The sequence below is a fragment of the Mastigoproctus giganteus genome, chromosome 10 (genome assembly GCF_048544385.1).
Source record: "Mastigoproctus giganteus isolate SK-2022 chromosome 10, ASM4854438v1, whole genome shotgun sequence".
NCBI classification, from domain to species: Eukaryota; Metazoa; Arthropoda; class Arachnida; order Uropygi; family Thelyphonidae; genus Mastigoproctus; species Mastigoproctus giganteus.
The window spans coordinates 42497665-42515102 of NC_143584.1; the positions used below are offsets into that span (position 1 = coordinate 42497665).

Below are 17438 nucleotides of genomic sequence, written 5' to 3' on the forward strand. Positions count from 1 at the left end.
AATCAACTGCAGTGCTCCTTGTAGACGTCAGGAACCTTACACTGTTTCGCCTTGACTCTGCCACCACAGACTTTATGAAGTTCAGTTCACTGAATAAAATCAGCAGTGACTCTCGCTCATTGACTTCTTTGACAACTCCCAATCACCAATAAACTCCATCCACAAGTTTGCCTCTTCTCTTAAACTGCAAAGTGACTTGCTCTGAACTAATTATTGTAGTTTATTATCATTATTTGTTTTATTATTTTTCTATTCTCTAACTAATTAATTTATTATTTGTTTTACGGGTAACTTTACTTACCCCCAGGGACTCACATCTGGTGAGCCCCTGGGGTAAGTAAGTAAAGCTGGATATCATCATTCTTCTCTTCCTTGGTGATTCCCTTTTATCTCTCTCTCTCTCTCTCAGGGTAAGTCGGGGAATTTTTTTTTTTTTTGGCTGGTGCAGCATAAGCCCCAGGCTTCCTTGTACCATATGGCTAATAATAATAATTTGATTGGTTACTATGATGTGGTTACAAAGGAACTGATTGCAAAAAAAATAATTTTGATATCATTTACTTACATTTCAAGAAAGCTTTCGATACTTTTGCAAATAAAAGACTACTATACAAATTGGAGCAGTGTGGCATTAAGTGAAGTTTGCTACTGTGGATAAAGGGATGGTTTGGTTGAGTGGGAGAAGACAGAGAATGGAAATCAGTGGACATTACTGTTCATAGAGTAATTTTAAATATTGTTTACAGAATTCTCCTTGAAGTAAACATTGTAGTAAATAAAGGAGTAAAAATTGTTGTTTTCTATATTTATCAATGATATTGATGAAGGCCTATCAGACTAAATGCCCAATTTTTAGATGATACAAAAGTTGCCTGTGTTGTTAATGACAGTATGCTACCACAACAGGACCTAGAAAAATTAGGCAGATGGGCTGAGAAATGACAATTGAAGGTTAACATTGACAAATGGAAAACAGTGCATATGGGTAGCAATAACCATAGAGTAACTTACCAACACTGTGGTACTACATTCAAGATAGTGGAAAATGAAAAATAACTGTGGGTAATTGTACAGTCAGATATGAAATTCTCTGAGCAGGGCAGACAGGCTTCCAGGATAGCTCATGGAGTTTTGGCAATGATATAAGGAATTTTGCTATCAGGCATAAGGAGCTGATAATATTTTAGGAAGGGTGTAGAGGTGCTGTGTAACAAGCACATAGAAGGGCAATGAGATTGTTGATGGGAACTCAGGGCCCTTGCCAAGAAAGGCTGCAGTTCTGAAAATGCAGTGCCTTTAGACTAGGCATGTGCAACATGATCTGATTAGGTTGTTTAAGCCTCTGAATGGATTGAGCAAGCTCAATGCTGATGGGATTCTACCTGTTGCTTGGACCACACACGAGGGATATAAATTGCAATCGAGAAGGACAGTTGCAGAATAGATGTGTGGCTGTTTGCCTTTAGCCAGCAGGTGGTTGATTGTTGGAAAAAACATCTGTCTTGTTGCAGAAGTTGATAGCTTAAATAAATTCAAGGAAGAACTCAACAAACTACTGGAGGGAATGGATGGGTGAAGTAAAGTGTGTTAATTGTCTTTTTTTTCTTTTTTTTTTATGAAAACTCCAAACACGAAAGGTATCAAAACCTATTGTCCTTAGTACCGTGCATGGGTTGAAGGAGAAGTATGGGGGGAGGATGCCGGAAACTTTGCTCTAGAAACTAAACATGGGTTTCACCACTACAAGCCTCCAATAAGCAAAATGGTGGTATTTCACCGGTTGATGAGTGACGACACCAGGGGTTTCCTCCATCTCCACATTGTATTCTTTGTGTGTGTGTGATACAGATCTCTGTAAAGGCTAGAGATTTAAAGGTGTACGAGGAAGGGAATGTTGTGTACTGTCGTATCCCTAACCATTTAGCCTTTGGGCCCCTAGTGGGACCCAAATTTGTCCACACTTTGCCACGGGCAGGCTGGTGCAGCACCCAGTAGATTTTTAATAGTACTCTGACTGGCCCTGCCATCTAGTTTCGTAAGATTTCAATAGGGCCTAAATAAATAAATAAATAAAAATTGAAATTAGGTTGATACCAAATTAGAGTTTGAAGTTAGTGTAGAGTTAAATTTAGACGTTAAGTTAATTTTAATTTAGATTAAGAGCAATCACGATGGTTGGGTAAGTTAGAGTATGAAAGAAGTCTGAAAGCTGGAAGGGGAGACAGATAGAAGTATGGGGATGATAGGGAAGGTTGTCCCAGAAATATCAGTGTGGATAAGCCCCACCAGGGGAAAGATGGGAGCAAGGAGGGAAGGAGACAGGAACCCTTCTCCCTCCCCTCCCTGCTAGGGGGAGGGGGAAAGGTACCACGCAATGGAGCACAATACAGATCACTAGATGACACTGGCAGCAGAGCTGCATGATGTCTCAGATCTCTGTCACTCTTGCATTCTATTTTTGTACTACTTCCCCCCCCTCATAAAAAGGGCATACCCACAGAAAATCTGTGGGTATGCCCTTTTAAGTCTATAATACAAGCCTCTTTTTGCTATTTCCAGGTAAAGTGAGAGAGCTCTGGCCAGCACCTGTAGCACAGGTAAGTGTAAAGTGTAAAGTGTGTTCGTGTCAAACGGCACCAGGGGTTTCCCCCATCTCCGCGTGGTTTTCTTTGTGGGTGTAACAGATCACTGTTAAGGCCAGAGATTTAAAAGTGTATGGGATTTGGAAGTATTGTGTTGTGTGTCATTGTTCCTCTGGCCATTTAGCCGCTAGACCCCTGCTGGGGCCCAACGTTGCCCACACTCAGCCCCGTGGAGGCAGACCAGGTACGCCCATCATAATTATTTACTCTGGCAGGCCCTGCCACCTAATTTCCCTGAGATTTCAGTGGCTAGGGCCTAAAAAAAAAAAAAAAAAAAAAAAAAAAAAAAAAGTAATATAAAATAAAATAAATAAAAATAATAATAATAACGTGATTTTAAGGGGTGGTTCGCTAATGAGGTTAAGTTTTGAAATTGATGCACGATTTGGCTATTATAATTTGGAAGTTTAAGTTTTTGTCGTGTGGGGCGTACACTGTGATGTATAGAGAGAGAGAGTGAGGGGAAAGACAGAAGTATGAGGCCAATAGGGTAGACGACCCCAGATATCAGTGTGGCATGCCCATGCTGCACCAGGAGAAGTAGACGGTGGGAGGGGACGGTCCCGGCCCCTCCCACCGCCAGGATATGGAGAGAAAGTGGGCCAGACTAGGTGTCCAACCCAGATCGCCAAAAGGCGAGGCAACAGCGTAGCTGCGGTCACAGTCATGGTTTTTGGATGTTCAGTTCAGCGTCACTTCAGATAGGTCACAGTCTTGGTTCAGTCTCACTTGTCTCGTGTTCATCTTATGGGATCAGGAAGAGGAGTGATGACTCTGGTCAGTTTGTAGTACTGCTTTGATGTCAATTCAGGTAGTCATATTCGTTGAGAGCATCAGTCCTGGCCATTTGCACCAGGTCATGAATGGAGAGTTATCTTTGTTGGTAATTTCTTCTGATCGGTTGTAGTCATGCGGTATGTATGTTCATGCTGTAGTCTCCTCTTGGTTAGTTTCAATGGAGTTCTTCTATTCAGATGTTTCCATATTGTTGCGGATAGCGATTTCTGTTCTCCTTCTGTTAAAGATGTCCTGGGCGTAGCGGCTGAACGCGGTGTACTCGTCTTCCGAATCCAGGAGGTGATGCTCATTGTCTTTTGGTACAAATTTTATACTGGTGATGAGTACTGATCTTTGTTCCTCATAGCATTCACATTTGTGCATGATATGTTGCCACGTCTCCATATTGCCACAGGTGCAAGTTGGGTCCTCGGTCAGTCCGAATGCATTCAGACTGACCGAGTCTGAATGCATTCGACATTTTGCGTTAAAGGGCCCATGGCCCATCAGGAGGAAGGTGGTGTTCAGTCCTGGGTAGAACCATTTGGGGGTTTTTGGATAGGTCTTGTCTACGTAGGGTATAAATTTCCGTGTGACTTCACCCTTGGTCGTCTCTTGCCATCTCCTCTGCCAAGTTTCTTTCAGGTGTTCCATGATTTTCTGTTTTTCCATTCAGTGGTTGTTTGTAGGGTCCAGTGTAAAAGTGTCAAACGTGGTCAGTGTTCCCTTTGCCAGATAGTACATCAACCCACATCTCGCCACCTCCAGGTCCAGAGGGAGAGTTCCCGCCAGGACCTGCAGCGCACAGGTACTCACCGTGTTACACGCCCTGGTGATGGTGAGGAGTATTTTTCGCTGTATTGTATCGAGGATTCTTTTATTTACTGCAGTTCTTGCTTTGACGTACCATATTGGGGCTCCATAAGTAATTGCTGGGACGAAAATTGCTTTATAGTAGAGGGATAATGTTCTTTTGTTTAGTCCCCAGTCTCTGCATGTTACTCTGACTGTTAGTGCTGCGTATTTTCTCAGCTTCTCCTTCAGATATAAGAGGTGTTGTTTAAAGGACAGGTTGGAATCTAGGATAATGCCTAGATATTTCATCTGTTTTGCCAGTTTGATTGTGCTTCCCCTTACTTTTATCTGGGGTGGCCGTCTGATGTCGAGTGTTCCTCTCAGTAGAATTGAGTTCGTTTTGGTCGGGGAAATCTCCAGTGTATGCAGGTTTGCCCAGTCCTGGAGCACTTGCAGTGCATGGTTTGCACGGGCTTCTAACTGTGATCTAGAGCTCCCTGCCACCGTTAGGACGAGATCATCCGCGAAAGCTTGTGCGTTGACATCACCCAAGTCGAGTGCCAGGAATTCATCAAAAACAATGTTCCACAGGAGCGGCCCCAGGACAGATCCCTGCAGGCAGCCTCTGCGGACCGATCTTGTCAGGCTCCGGAACGGTGCCATTACCCTGATTTTTCTATCTGAAAGGTAGGATCTAATGCAATTATATAAATTCATGGGGATTTTTGCCTTGCGGAGTCTGCCCAGGATGCTCGGCCACCAGAGGGTGTCAAACGCCCCGGCGAAGTCGACCGCAATTACCAGGAAGTACTTTTCATTACATTGTGCTGCGCTTTCTAGGAGGTTCCGAATTGCTTCAATCATGGAGAGTCCGGGTTTGAACCCATATTGTCTAGGTGACTCTAGGTTAGCTTCTTTGTAGTGGCTGAGTATTCTTCGATGTAGTATTCTCTCCAGGAGTTTACTTAGTGTTGATAGCAGCGCTATGGGACGGTAAGAGTTTGGTTGTTCAGGTGGTTTAGTTGGGTTTTTCAGGATGAGCTTGAGATGTGCTGTTTTCCAGCTAGTTGGGAAATGGCCCACTCTGAGGCAGCAGTTGAAGAGGTGCAGCAGGGGTTCCGGTATGCGCTCCACCGCCCTCTTAACGAGTTCTGGATCCAAGAGGTCAGGGCCAGGGCATTTCTTGTTGCGCATTTGTGTTGCAGCTTCCTGTAGCTCATCCGTGGTAATTGGCGGCTCCATTTGTTGGGTGTTATAGGTCTCGTTTGCCTGTATGATAGCTTGTTGGTCTTCCGTGAGTATATTCGGTGGGTCTTTTATAATGGTGTTCAAAATGTTGGCCACCGAGTCGTCCCATGTTGTGGTGAGGGTGCGTTGCGGCGGTATAGTTGCTGTGGTTATTTCCCCCCTGGGGAGTTTATTTGTTGTGAACCACTCCCCAGGGATTCTCATTACCTTTAGTTGAGACCAGTCGTTCCCAGGAGGACTTTTTACTTTTCTTTATACTCTCGGTATAAGTATTTCTCAGTACTGTATATTGGCGGCGCAGGTAAGTGACCTCAGCGGGTGGCCACGACCTCCGTGCTCTCTGATATTCCTTCCTTTTTTGTTGGACTAATCTCCTTTGTCGTTGCAGCTCTGGGGTCCACCAGGGCATGGTCTTGCTCGAAAGCATTTTTCTTTTTATGGCAACTTCAGCTGCCTTGGTTATGATGTTTGTTATTATTTGTTGCAGTTCGTCTGGGTCCTCTCTTATTTCTTGGCCATCCTGTCTGGTTTGCCCAATTCTATCATGTTGGGCTCTACTAATAAGCTGTTCTCGGTAGAGTTCCCAATTGGCTTTGGAGATTGCAAATCTGTTTAGCATCGTCCTTTCTGTTGCGATTCTTGCTGTGGTTCTCTGTATCCGGTAGGTGATGGTACGGTGATCCGACGTGGTCCAAGCATTTTGTACCGTCCAGTCGGTCACGTGGGAATCGATATTTCTTGTGATTAGGGTGATATCAATGGTCGCCTCCCAAAGTGTATTACAGAAGGTTGGGAGGCAGAAAGGTTGATTTTTAACCATCAATATTGAGTTAGCCAGGAACTCTTCCAGTCTTTGGCCGTTTCTGGTGCCTTGCCGGTCTGGCGTGGTGCTGTGCCAGACTGGGGATCGGCAGTTGACGTCGGCACCTATTGTGATCCTCTGTCCTGCTAGGGTAGTTTGGACATCCTGGAGATATGTAATGGCGAAGTCAATCTCGACGCCAGGTCTGCAGTAGAGAGAGACTGCATATAGGCAGCCGACAGAGCTGATTATATGTGCACATGCTGCCCATGGCGTGCATAACTGTGGGATCTTGGTTATTGTTATTTCTGGGTTGCGGACTATAATTGCTGCCCACGGTGTATCTTCGTCACTCTGTACTATTTTAAACCTGAGCGGGTATCCCTAACCTTCTTCATGTGAGTGTAGGGCTCTTGAATAAGGATAAGATCTGTTTCTTACTATGGCTGAGCAGATGAGCCACACACACCAGCTCCATAGGTGATAACAGGTAGGAACATTGCACAGTATTCCAGGGTCGTTCTTTTGAGTCCCCTAAACGTAATAACCACATATATATATTATGTGGTTATTACGTTTAGATGTATGTATTCTTTTAGATTTGCGAGTTCTTCTGTGCTGCGTTAATGCATTGTATTTTTGCCATAGGCCAATTGTACATTATACGCGCCAGTATATATTCGTTTAATTGTAGATTGTTACCAATTATTGGTGTTTTTATAAGTACTACTTACATAGTGTAAGTAGTAGTATTACAATATAGAATACTTACTCGTTGGGCTTTATGTACCCTATCACAGTTTGCTGAAGAGATCGATAAAAAATAAACTAGTAATATTTAAATAAATAAAAATTAAGTATTAATTAAAAAATTTAAGAAAATTAACCTAAAAATAGAAGAAATTAGGAAAATAAATAATATTTAATTAAAAAAAAAAAATTTAAGAAAATGAATCTGAAAATATAAACTAAAATAGTAAAACTGGTATAGGTACAGACAGAAACGAGTAAGTATGAGGCATTACGTCAAAAAGGGCTGTCAATCCACCCAAAGCCCCCGATGAAGTAGGGGATTGAAGGCCACGTGGTGTAATGCAATATGTTATATTATTATATAAATTTATACAGAAATTAAGATTTAATAATTATCTTGCTACAGATAAAATGTTTTCATTAGTAAAATGTTATGAAAAATCATTATCATTTAGCATTATACTTTTAATCTTAACTCAAAATGTATAGGCCATATGGAATGAAGATAACCAAACTAGGTTAACTTGATTATAAATTTGTATGAACACTAATACTTATATGAAAAACACCAATAATCGGTAACAATCTACAATTAAACGTATATATATATATACTCTTAGATAGTATGAATCAGAGCTGTAATTTCTGAGAAAGTGAGAAATTATATATATTTTACAAATATATATACTCTGCATACTTAACCTTAGTTATTTATATAATTTTTTTTACCGTGCACATCGGGGGGAATGTAATGGTGTGTAGTGTAAATTTAAATACTAATGCATAATAATTAAGCTAAATAAGTAAGAATATACTAGGATTAGTGTGTACTTAACTGTAGCATTTATGGTTTCTGTGGTGCCTCCATAGCCAGGTGGGCAGGAGCAGCAGTGCATAGCACACTTCTTGATTAGACTGGGGTTTGATCCTGTGATCCACCAAATACGGAGGATGCAGAATGGTCAGGGAATGACCACCGCATATCCCTGGAGTAATATGGCCTTAGTTGCTAATGCTCCTAAAAACCAAATAACAATAACAATATGGTTTCTATTCTTTCTCTCACACACACTTACGATCTCATTCATTCTGGTTTTCATTTCATTTTTTTGACTCTTACTTTCTGCACTGCCCTCTCAGAGCACCTCATCTTACTGTTATTCTTCAGTTGTGGTGCATGCCTAGCCACACGTTTTTGCAGGCTAGGGGAGAATGCATTGATAGTGTTCGTGTTGTTAGTAAATGTTTGTTAGTATATATAAAGTAATGTAAGTTATTATTAACATTGTATTCTTTTGGCCATTTGCCCCTTTGCTCTTTCACTCTCTCTCTTCCCCTCATGCTCGGTCACTCTCTCTCTCTCTCTCTCTCTCTTTCACTAAAACTGATCTTTATTCCCTTTTACCATAATTTCTAATTCACGCTTTCACTCAGTGCCTAGCCCATTCATTGTGTCTTTCATTCTACATTGCATCACCTTGCTACTAGCTTATTGATATTTTTCAGCTAATCTGCTTCCCTGGCTACCTGTACATCTCCCTTCCCTACATGGTTATTTGGTGTGGAGCCCCAGGTTTCTATACATGGCAGGATAGTCCTGGGTGTACCCAGGTCAATCCTGTTTTGTCATATCAGGTTTTTGTCAGGGTGCAGAGTACTGCTATCGTGACAGTTTTTAAGTCGTCATCTGTGCATGGAGGAAGACGAGGGCAGTTTTAACAGTTGATTATTGTTTAATTGCTGGAGGGCTGAAGTGCCCTTCTTTGGATAGTTCTTCACATTTCGAATACTTTCTGTATGAAAGTTATAAAGGCTTTATAATTTTCCTCTTCTGTGATGAATAGATGTTCTTCTCCCCTGGCAAGGGGGGGGGGGGGGCAGTCTGTGCTATTAGCTGTGTTCTGGGGATGTCATAAATTATACATTCATATAGAATGTGTGCCCAGTCTTCCCTCTCGCAACAGGTGCAGTTTGGTCATCAGCCCCAAGGAGGTTTGTTTTGCCTTTAGGGAACCGTGACCTGTCAATATAAAGGTAAAAAATCCAGGGGCATACCACTTAGGTGGGCTTGGGCTAACCATTACCACCCATGGCAGAAAACATTTGGTAACCAGACCTCTAGTTTCCTGCTCCCAATTTGTTTGCCATAGCTCATGGAGCTTTGTGGCTATTCTTTTTCTTTCAGCCTTGATGGTGTTGGCTGTGTTAAAGGCTATCCCCAGAAAATCTGTGGGTATGCCCTTTTTAAGTCTATAATACAAGCCTCTTTTGGCTACTTCCAGGTAAAGTGAGAGAGCTCTGACCAGCACCTGTAGCACAGGTGTTCTAACTGTGCAACATGCTCTGGTAATAGTGAGAAATATTTGTCCTTTGTATTGATTCTAATTTATTCCTGTTTCTTACTATGGCTGAGCAGGTGAACCATGCCTCACCAGTTCACCAGCTCCATAGGTGATAACAGGTAGGAACATCGCACAGTATATGATTTCCAGGGACGTTCTTTTGAGTCCCCTGTCTGGTCGACTAATCCTGGCAATCATATCTGCATAATTTCTCACTTTCTTCACCAAGTAGGTCAAATGGAGGTAAAAAGTTAATTTTGAATTGAAGACTACTCCAAGATATTTTAGTTCTGTTACCTTTTTTTATAGTGATTGTGTTAATTCTGATTTGTGGACATCCTATGTCCAAATTGTCTTTTAGAAGTATTTGTTTGGTTTTGTCAGGCGATATTTTGAGCATGTGCATTTGTGCCCACTCCTGCAGCTGCAACAGGGCAGCATTTGATCTTTGCTCTCATATATTCCACTCACATATTCCCTTTTACAAGGAAAATCATGTCATCTGCAAAGGCCAGGCTTTCCATGGGGCCCAGATCCAAGGCAAGAAATTCATCTAGAACAATGTTTCAGAAGAAAGGGCCAAGGATTGAACCCTGCGGGCAGCCTTTATTCACAGGGTGTATCAATTCCTGGAACCTTGTGCGAACTGAGACACTTCTGTCTGTAAGGTAGCTGTTTATTCTTATAGAGGTTTTGTGGGGCATTTGTCTGGCAGAATCTCCTAAGGACACTAGACCACCAGAGTGAGTCAAATGCCCCAGCAAAGTCAATAGAGATTACCAGCATATATTTCTCCTCTGAGTTTTTAACTTGCCAGTAGGTGGTGCATGCCGTCCTCCATAGAGTTGCCCTGCTTAAAACCATACTGATTGTTGGAGTGTAAACCTGCTTCTGTATGGTATTGAGCTAATCTGCTATATATTAGTCTTTCGTATATTTTCCCTAGTACAGGGAGTAGGGCTATTGGTCTATATGATTTGGGATCGGTAGGGGTTTCTCAAGGTTTTTAGAATTAATTTTAACAGCTTTTTTTGATATTTTTGGGAATATGCCTTCTGTTGTTTAGTTACTAAATAGTGCTATTAATTTGTCTAGTGCTATTTCTGCTAATTTTTTGATAATCTCAACCTCTAAGAGGTTAAACTGGGCATTTATTGTTTTTGGTTTTTGATAGTTCTATTTCTAGGTTTTGTATAGTAAATAGAGATTCAATATTGGCATTGTCATATTTAGTGTTTTCTTCTATAATGTCTGGGGGAATGATCCCCAGTTTCATTCTGAATAATAGAGATTACTGTCTAGGATGTTATTTACAGAATCTGCCCAACATAGGGTTGGGGTTCCATCTGGTTTGACAGTAGTTTCTAAGACATCTCCTTTTGGCAGCTTGTTGGTCACTATTCTGTAGACAACTCCCCAAGGGTCATTGTTTCTAGTAGTTCCCAGTAATTGCCTCCAGCAATCCTTTTTCTTGTTTCTTATGAGAAACAAGAAAAGTATACTGATTCCTGAGAATTCTATAAGAATCTCTCAGTACATCCACTTCATTTAGTGGCCAAGATATTCTGGCTCTTTTGAAAATTTCTCCTCACCTGTGCACCCTTCTCTTGAGTATAGTCAGTTGGGGGGCACCACCAGAGGACTGCATGCTTCCTCAGTTTTTTCCATGGGATAGACAGGTTTGCTATTTTTGTTAAAATGTTTGTCACAGTCAGTGCTTGCTCATCCGGGCTACATTTCCCAAATCCAGACCACTCATTTTCCTGTTTCTGTGGCTCAGCTGTATGTTCTGCAAAAATCTGCCTGTTTGTTTTTGAGGTTATACCTTTTGATATCCAACAAGGAGTGTTGGGTTGTTTGTAATTGTCTGTTTAGTTTGACGATGATGGCTCTATGATCTGATGTGATCCAGGCTGGCAGGACACACCAGTCTGTAATTTTATATGCTATTGAATTGGTGGCAAGAGTAATATCAATGCCACTCTCCCACAACTGCTAAAGGTTGGGAGGTTATTTGGTTGGTTTAGCATTTGAAAGGGTGAGGTGGCTATATAGTCTGAAAGTATCTGGCAGTTGTGCGTGCCTACTCTGTCTTCCATACTGCTGTGCCATAAGGCTGACCACACTATGATATTTGCAGTAGGTAGCAAGTCTATCACACACTATGATATTTGCAGTAGGTAGCAAGTCTATCACACACTATGATATTTGCAGTAGGTAGCAAGTCTATGACTGCTTGTAGGTATTTGCTAGTTAGATTTATATCTTCACTTGGTCTGGATTATAGTGAAATAATGTAAAACTGTCCTACAGCACTGGTGATATGCCGACCGGGCTAGCCAGGTGGGTAAAGTGCCTGCCTGGCAACCCAAAGGTCGTGGGTTCGAATCCATCCTCGGGCTTGGATCAGAGTACAAAATGTAAACACCTTGGGAGGTATGCAATATGGCCATAGAAGCTGATGCGCCAACAACTAACAAAAAAAAAAAAAAAAAACTGGTGATATGGGCATACACTGTCACTGGGGAGCAGAGATGAACCACCTTTGTGACTGTAAGGTCAGTATTTTTAACTACTATTGCTGTAGAAGGGTCACCTGAGGTGTATTCTATTATTTTATAGTCTCTTGTGTATCCTTGAACCCTACCCATATGTGTGTAGGGCTCCTGGAATACCAGGATATCTATATTATTTTCTTCCAATTTGAGTTTGATCTGATCTACAACAGTTCTTGCTCTTGAGCATTCAATTGGAAGAGATTTAGAGCGCTTGTCCTCGTCACATTTATGTTTTCAATCTGCCCCATAGTTGGTCCTAGATTGTATTAGTTTTACTGTTTTTTTTTATAGCAGGGGCATTTATCTTCTCTGATACTATGTGCATAGTCAGTCAGCCATGCTGCTTTACAGGTAGCACATTTTGGTTGCTGATTTTTATTTTGGCAGTTCTTGTAATCATGACCAGTGACTGTGCAGTGACCACAGACAGGAGATTTCTGGCTACAGTTTCTGACAGTATGACCATATTTATGACAATTGAAGCAATTCTGTATGAGAAAGAATTCCCTGAATTTATGACAGGTCCAGCCAGCATTATCTATATATTTGGAAAAACCTACAAGATGTTTTCCTTGTAGGTTTTTCCAAATTCTGGGTGACACTTCCATAATGATATTGAATTGCCCATTTCTTTTGTTTTTTGTCCCTCTTTTTAGAAGAAATTCTTTGGTAAACTTGTCCAGTTCCATTATATTAATAAAATTTTTGTTGTAGAAATCCAACTTAACAAGAGGTAGTAAAATAACTCTTTCCAGAGTTATTTTACTACCTCTTGGTTGGTTTCAATCTTTTTGACATCCTCTTTATTTGTTACGTCAATTAAAACTCTATTATCTTTTATTTTTCTCATGTTATTCACTTTTTTTCTTTCAAACGAGATTTTAATTTTGTCATGACAGTATCCCTGACTGCCTCACTGGATTTATATGCAGAGTCAGGCTTAGCCTTTATAATTATTGTTTGTTTCTTTTGCCTTTGATATTTCCTTAATCTTATTGTTGGTTTTCCTTAATCTTATTGTTGTGATGAATCTACTTTGGTGACCCTTGCTACGTGAGCCTAAGTCAAAGTATTTATTTCTTTATAATTCTTTTTCTTCTTTTCAGTCACTGTTTCTATTTTTGCTTTCAATACCTTGTTTTCTGTATTAAGTTCAATCACTCTATGTTCAAAACAGACTAGCAGTTCACTGTCTGCAGTCTTGTTGCAGGTGTAATGCTATTGGTCTGTTTATGAAGGAACTCTTCTAGGAACAGCTTCATTTTTTATTTGTCTTATGGGACCCTCTATTTCATTTATAAGCTAAAATTTCCTCTCCTCATCTGTTTTTGTTATCTCTAGCTCCGAACTATCATTCTCCTTTTGATCTCTATTTTCTATCTGGTTTCTAGCATTTCTAGCCTTTTCTAGCCCTTTTTACACTAAGGTGGCCAAGGGGGCAAGCTTCTAAGTCATTGTTTGTAGTTTCTTCAAACAATGAAGAAACTACAAACAATTTGGGGTTCTTTCTGTAATCACCTTTATCTAACAATCAGGAAAGTCCTTCAAATCAGGATCGATATTTTTTGATTTTTTGGTTTTTTCCCTTGAGTTTTTTGCTACCATTACTACTACTACTACTCTGACATAATCACAAGGTCAGAGGAGTTTACAATAAATCATGAATACAATCATTAGCAGTATTTAGTAGTCATGCAAGATTGAACCAAAGAGCTTATGCTTTTGCATTCTCATTCCAGACCACGTGGCTATGTCAAGCCTATTATGGTAGGCAGTTTATACACTGTGCTCCTAACGTTAATAATATAAGGACTAGTTTTATTATAAATGTTTCCAATGGCGTTGGCAATGTTTTACCAAGACTCATACTTTCATTGACTGATTGTTTTAGTAAATCTGCTATGAGGATTTTTATATTTACTTATTTTTGAGGGCTTAAAGACTTCAGCTCAGGCCATCTTGTTTTTTGTGCTGGTATTCTTTCCCTGCCCTTGTTTTGTTTAGCTTATTCCACCAGGATACAATCATTAACAGCATTTAGAATTGTGTGAGTTCAAATCGCAGTCATCTGAAACGTGTGTGTGTGTGCTGGTGAAATCCACTCTAACCACTCAGCTCCTTTATGCAGGTTTTTGCTCCCATCCCATTTCATTAATGTGAAGTGCTTAAGATTAGATGTTAAGATGCTTAAGCTTGACAAAAAAATTGGAATAAATTACCACTCTGAAAAGATATCTGGATGGAAACATTTTTTTAAGGTTGGCTTCCTTGTATCAATTTTGCCATTATTAATATTACTAATAATGTATTTGAAAAATGCTCCATCAAAATTTGGACAGAATTTAAATAAATATAAACAGTAATTAAAAAAATTGCAGTTCTTTTTTTTGAACAGCTTTTGTTCTTTTAAGATTAATAATTTATTTTAAAAGTTGTGTGCTTTGTAATGTCAGCCTTTACTTTAACATTTTTTTTAGTTTAGTAATCCCCCCTGCCATCTCGAGACAGGCATGTCAAAATATTTTACATGATTGTCCATATAATGCATAAATGCAATAATAATAATAATAACTGTATACTTGTTATTGTTTTTGCAGTGATACTTCTTCAATCCTAACAGAATCAATGATATAGATCAGAAGCCGAAACTAAACTGAAGAATTCAAATTCATATTATTACCATTCAAAGAGCAAGTTCAATTTTTAATGTATATAACTTGTTCTTACAAATGTATTATGAATGGAATGTTACTATTATATGATGTGCTGGTAAGAGTTTTGCACTCTTATAAACATGCAAGCTGTTGGCAGTGCTCTGATTTGATTTTAAATACCCTATACATTCACTTCTTTATTGCTTTTAAAAATTTTTATTAACTGAGTAATATACTCGTATATTTTTTTTATCAGAAAAAAATTGTGGCATAAACCATTTACAAACTCAAAATACCATTTACAAACTCAATACCATTTATCAAATTTACTATGCAGCAAAAGCAAAGTACCGCTGCAGATAGCCTTTTCATTTTCGTACTTTTGTAATGAAAGCTGACTCTTATTGGACGTAGAGCATATTTTTACCCTATACCATCTGAAAGAGATGGTATAGGGTAAAAATTTAGGAATATTGCTTCTTATCATTTATTATTTTATGTTTTACCCCTCTGCAGTCCAGAATTAATTTCACTGTTTTTCCCACGCTGTGTGGTACTGTCAATCAAAGAAATGACTAGTTGAAATGTGATGTTCAAAATTATTTATTTTCAGGTTTACATGAATTAATATATAAAACAGCATGACAAAATAGTTTTAAAGCTCTCATTCAATATTTTTGGAAGAAAGTATTCATATAACCTTCCATCTGGAAGGTTATGTGAATACTTTCACCTAACCTTCCATCTGGATAATTGAAAATGTTTTTTTTTTTCTTCCTTTAGAACCCGTACTTTGAATTCTTGTTTGTCCTTTTGTGGGTGAGTGGGTGGGCAGTAATGCAGCATCTAAAATATCTTCAGAAATCTCTTCCTGCTAAATACATTCTTGAAAAATTTAATTCTGTCTGTCCATTCTTCAGACCAATATTTATTGATATCATTTTTTTCATTTAGACCCACATTAGTTAAAACTCCACAAAATTCATTTAGTTTATCCAGTGAAACCTAAATGTTACATCATATGAAACTGTTGGAAACAGTCTTATTTGAAAGAGTTTCCTTTTTTCCACCTCAGTTTCTTCAATCACCATTAGCAAGGGCCTTCACTAAATCTTTACAGTGTCTAAATACTTCTCTAACAGAATATAAGTGACTGTTTGACTTCTACACTGAAAAAATAGTTCCACCTAACATTAACAATTGAATATAAACATCAATAAGCATTCTCTTAGTTTTTGTGATCATTTATATGAAGTATAAATGAATGGCAGTACATTAGGAAAACAAATTTTATAATCGGAAAATCAACATTTTTGCTGTTTCCACATTGGACTTGAGTGGGGGGGGAAGCCTACCATTAAATCAATTTTGTGCTAGAAAGATGGTCTGAGATGGAGACCATTAACACAGCCTTGATAATTGAAAACAAAAAGCTTAAGGTCAGAGCAGAAGAACTCAAGAAGAGTGTTAAGTACCATGAAAACTCATCTAAGGATCTTTCCCATTCTTCCAAACTGACATATGCTCGTGCTTTAAGACAAGGGTAAGAAAATGCACAATATCAATCCCACCTGTGACCTATCAGACCAACTCGGACATGGTCATTCTCACCCTCCGCCAGAGTCCATAATATCAACAGCTCCCCAGAGAGCTCCAATGCAAAATGTATTAATACTGCATGCATCTGAAGTCAGAACTAGAATCCATTCAGGATGTTAAGATCTCAGTTGTCAACACATTGAAAGATGAATTTAAAATGTGAAAATTAAATCAATCCGTACAATTAAAAACAAGGGCATTGTACTGGATCTAGACAAAATTGCTTCTTCGGACACTTCTCCAAGCATGATCTCAATACCGGGAAACCCAAAATGAATGACCCAAATATCCTATTATACGACATCCCAAAGGATCTCACTAAAGATAAACATTCTAACAGACCTGTACCACAAGAACCTGCACAACTGTGGTTACAGTTTTTAAGAAGTAAAGAATGCTATTAATCTGAGATTCCACACAGGATCAAAGGCGAACTTCACCAACTGGGTTATAAGCATCTCAGCCAAATTAATAAAACACATCTTGGAAGGGAACAGTATCTATCTGGGATACTCAGCTCACAAGTTCTGCAAATTCTCCATAGTGAACAGATGCTTTCGCTGCCTTGGGTATGGACATTCATCCCACAACTGCACACACAAAACTGTATCATGCGGTCACTGTGCCATGGGGGGTCATATCTATGCCGATTGCCCCCACAAGCAAACAGACCCAAAATGCATGAACTGTTAAGAGACGCAATAAAGACCACAATCACTCTGTCCTGGATCCCACCTGCCTGGAATATCTGAGAGCATTGGACCAGGCAAGAACAAGGGCCATTAATGAATAATTCACCAAATCCTTCAATGACCTCTGCCCATGCCAAGGTCATCACAACTGCTGCCGATCTTTCTGTTCTACAATTAACTGCTCAGTGCTCCAGAACGGTTACCAATGAGGCCAGAGTTACATCAACGAACACTCCTACAACATTTTATGTCTATAGGAGCCTTATTTCTCCAGACAAATTCACAGACAAAATTCAAAGGCCATGGGATTTCTGATTTCCTCAAGAATCATATATTTAGCAGAGGGTCTTCCGAAAACAGCCATCATTGTATTATTATTATTATTATTAGCCATATAGTGCAAGGAAGCCTGAGGCTTATGCTGCACAAGCCAAAAAAATTGAGTTACCCTGAGAGAGAGAGAGAGAGATACTCACCAGATGTGGGGAGCTCCTGGGGTTAGTGTAAGCTAATTTAGGAAATCTATTATGTTCCATTCTTTCTGCATGTTCTTTCCATCTTTGTCTATATTCTATA

General features: G+C 39.6%; 1 protein-coding gene across 1 annotated transcript in view; it reads left to right on the forward strand.

Moving 5' to 3' along the window:
- The window catches only part of Zir (dedicator of cytokinesis), an 869757-nt gene that overhangs the window by 511841 nt on the left and 340478 nt on the right, over window positions 1-17438 (forward strand). The window contains 1 exon segment of the mRNA XM_090382918.1: window positions 11203-11211. Coding sequence (XP_090239044.1) covers window positions 11203-11211 — 9 coding nt within the window.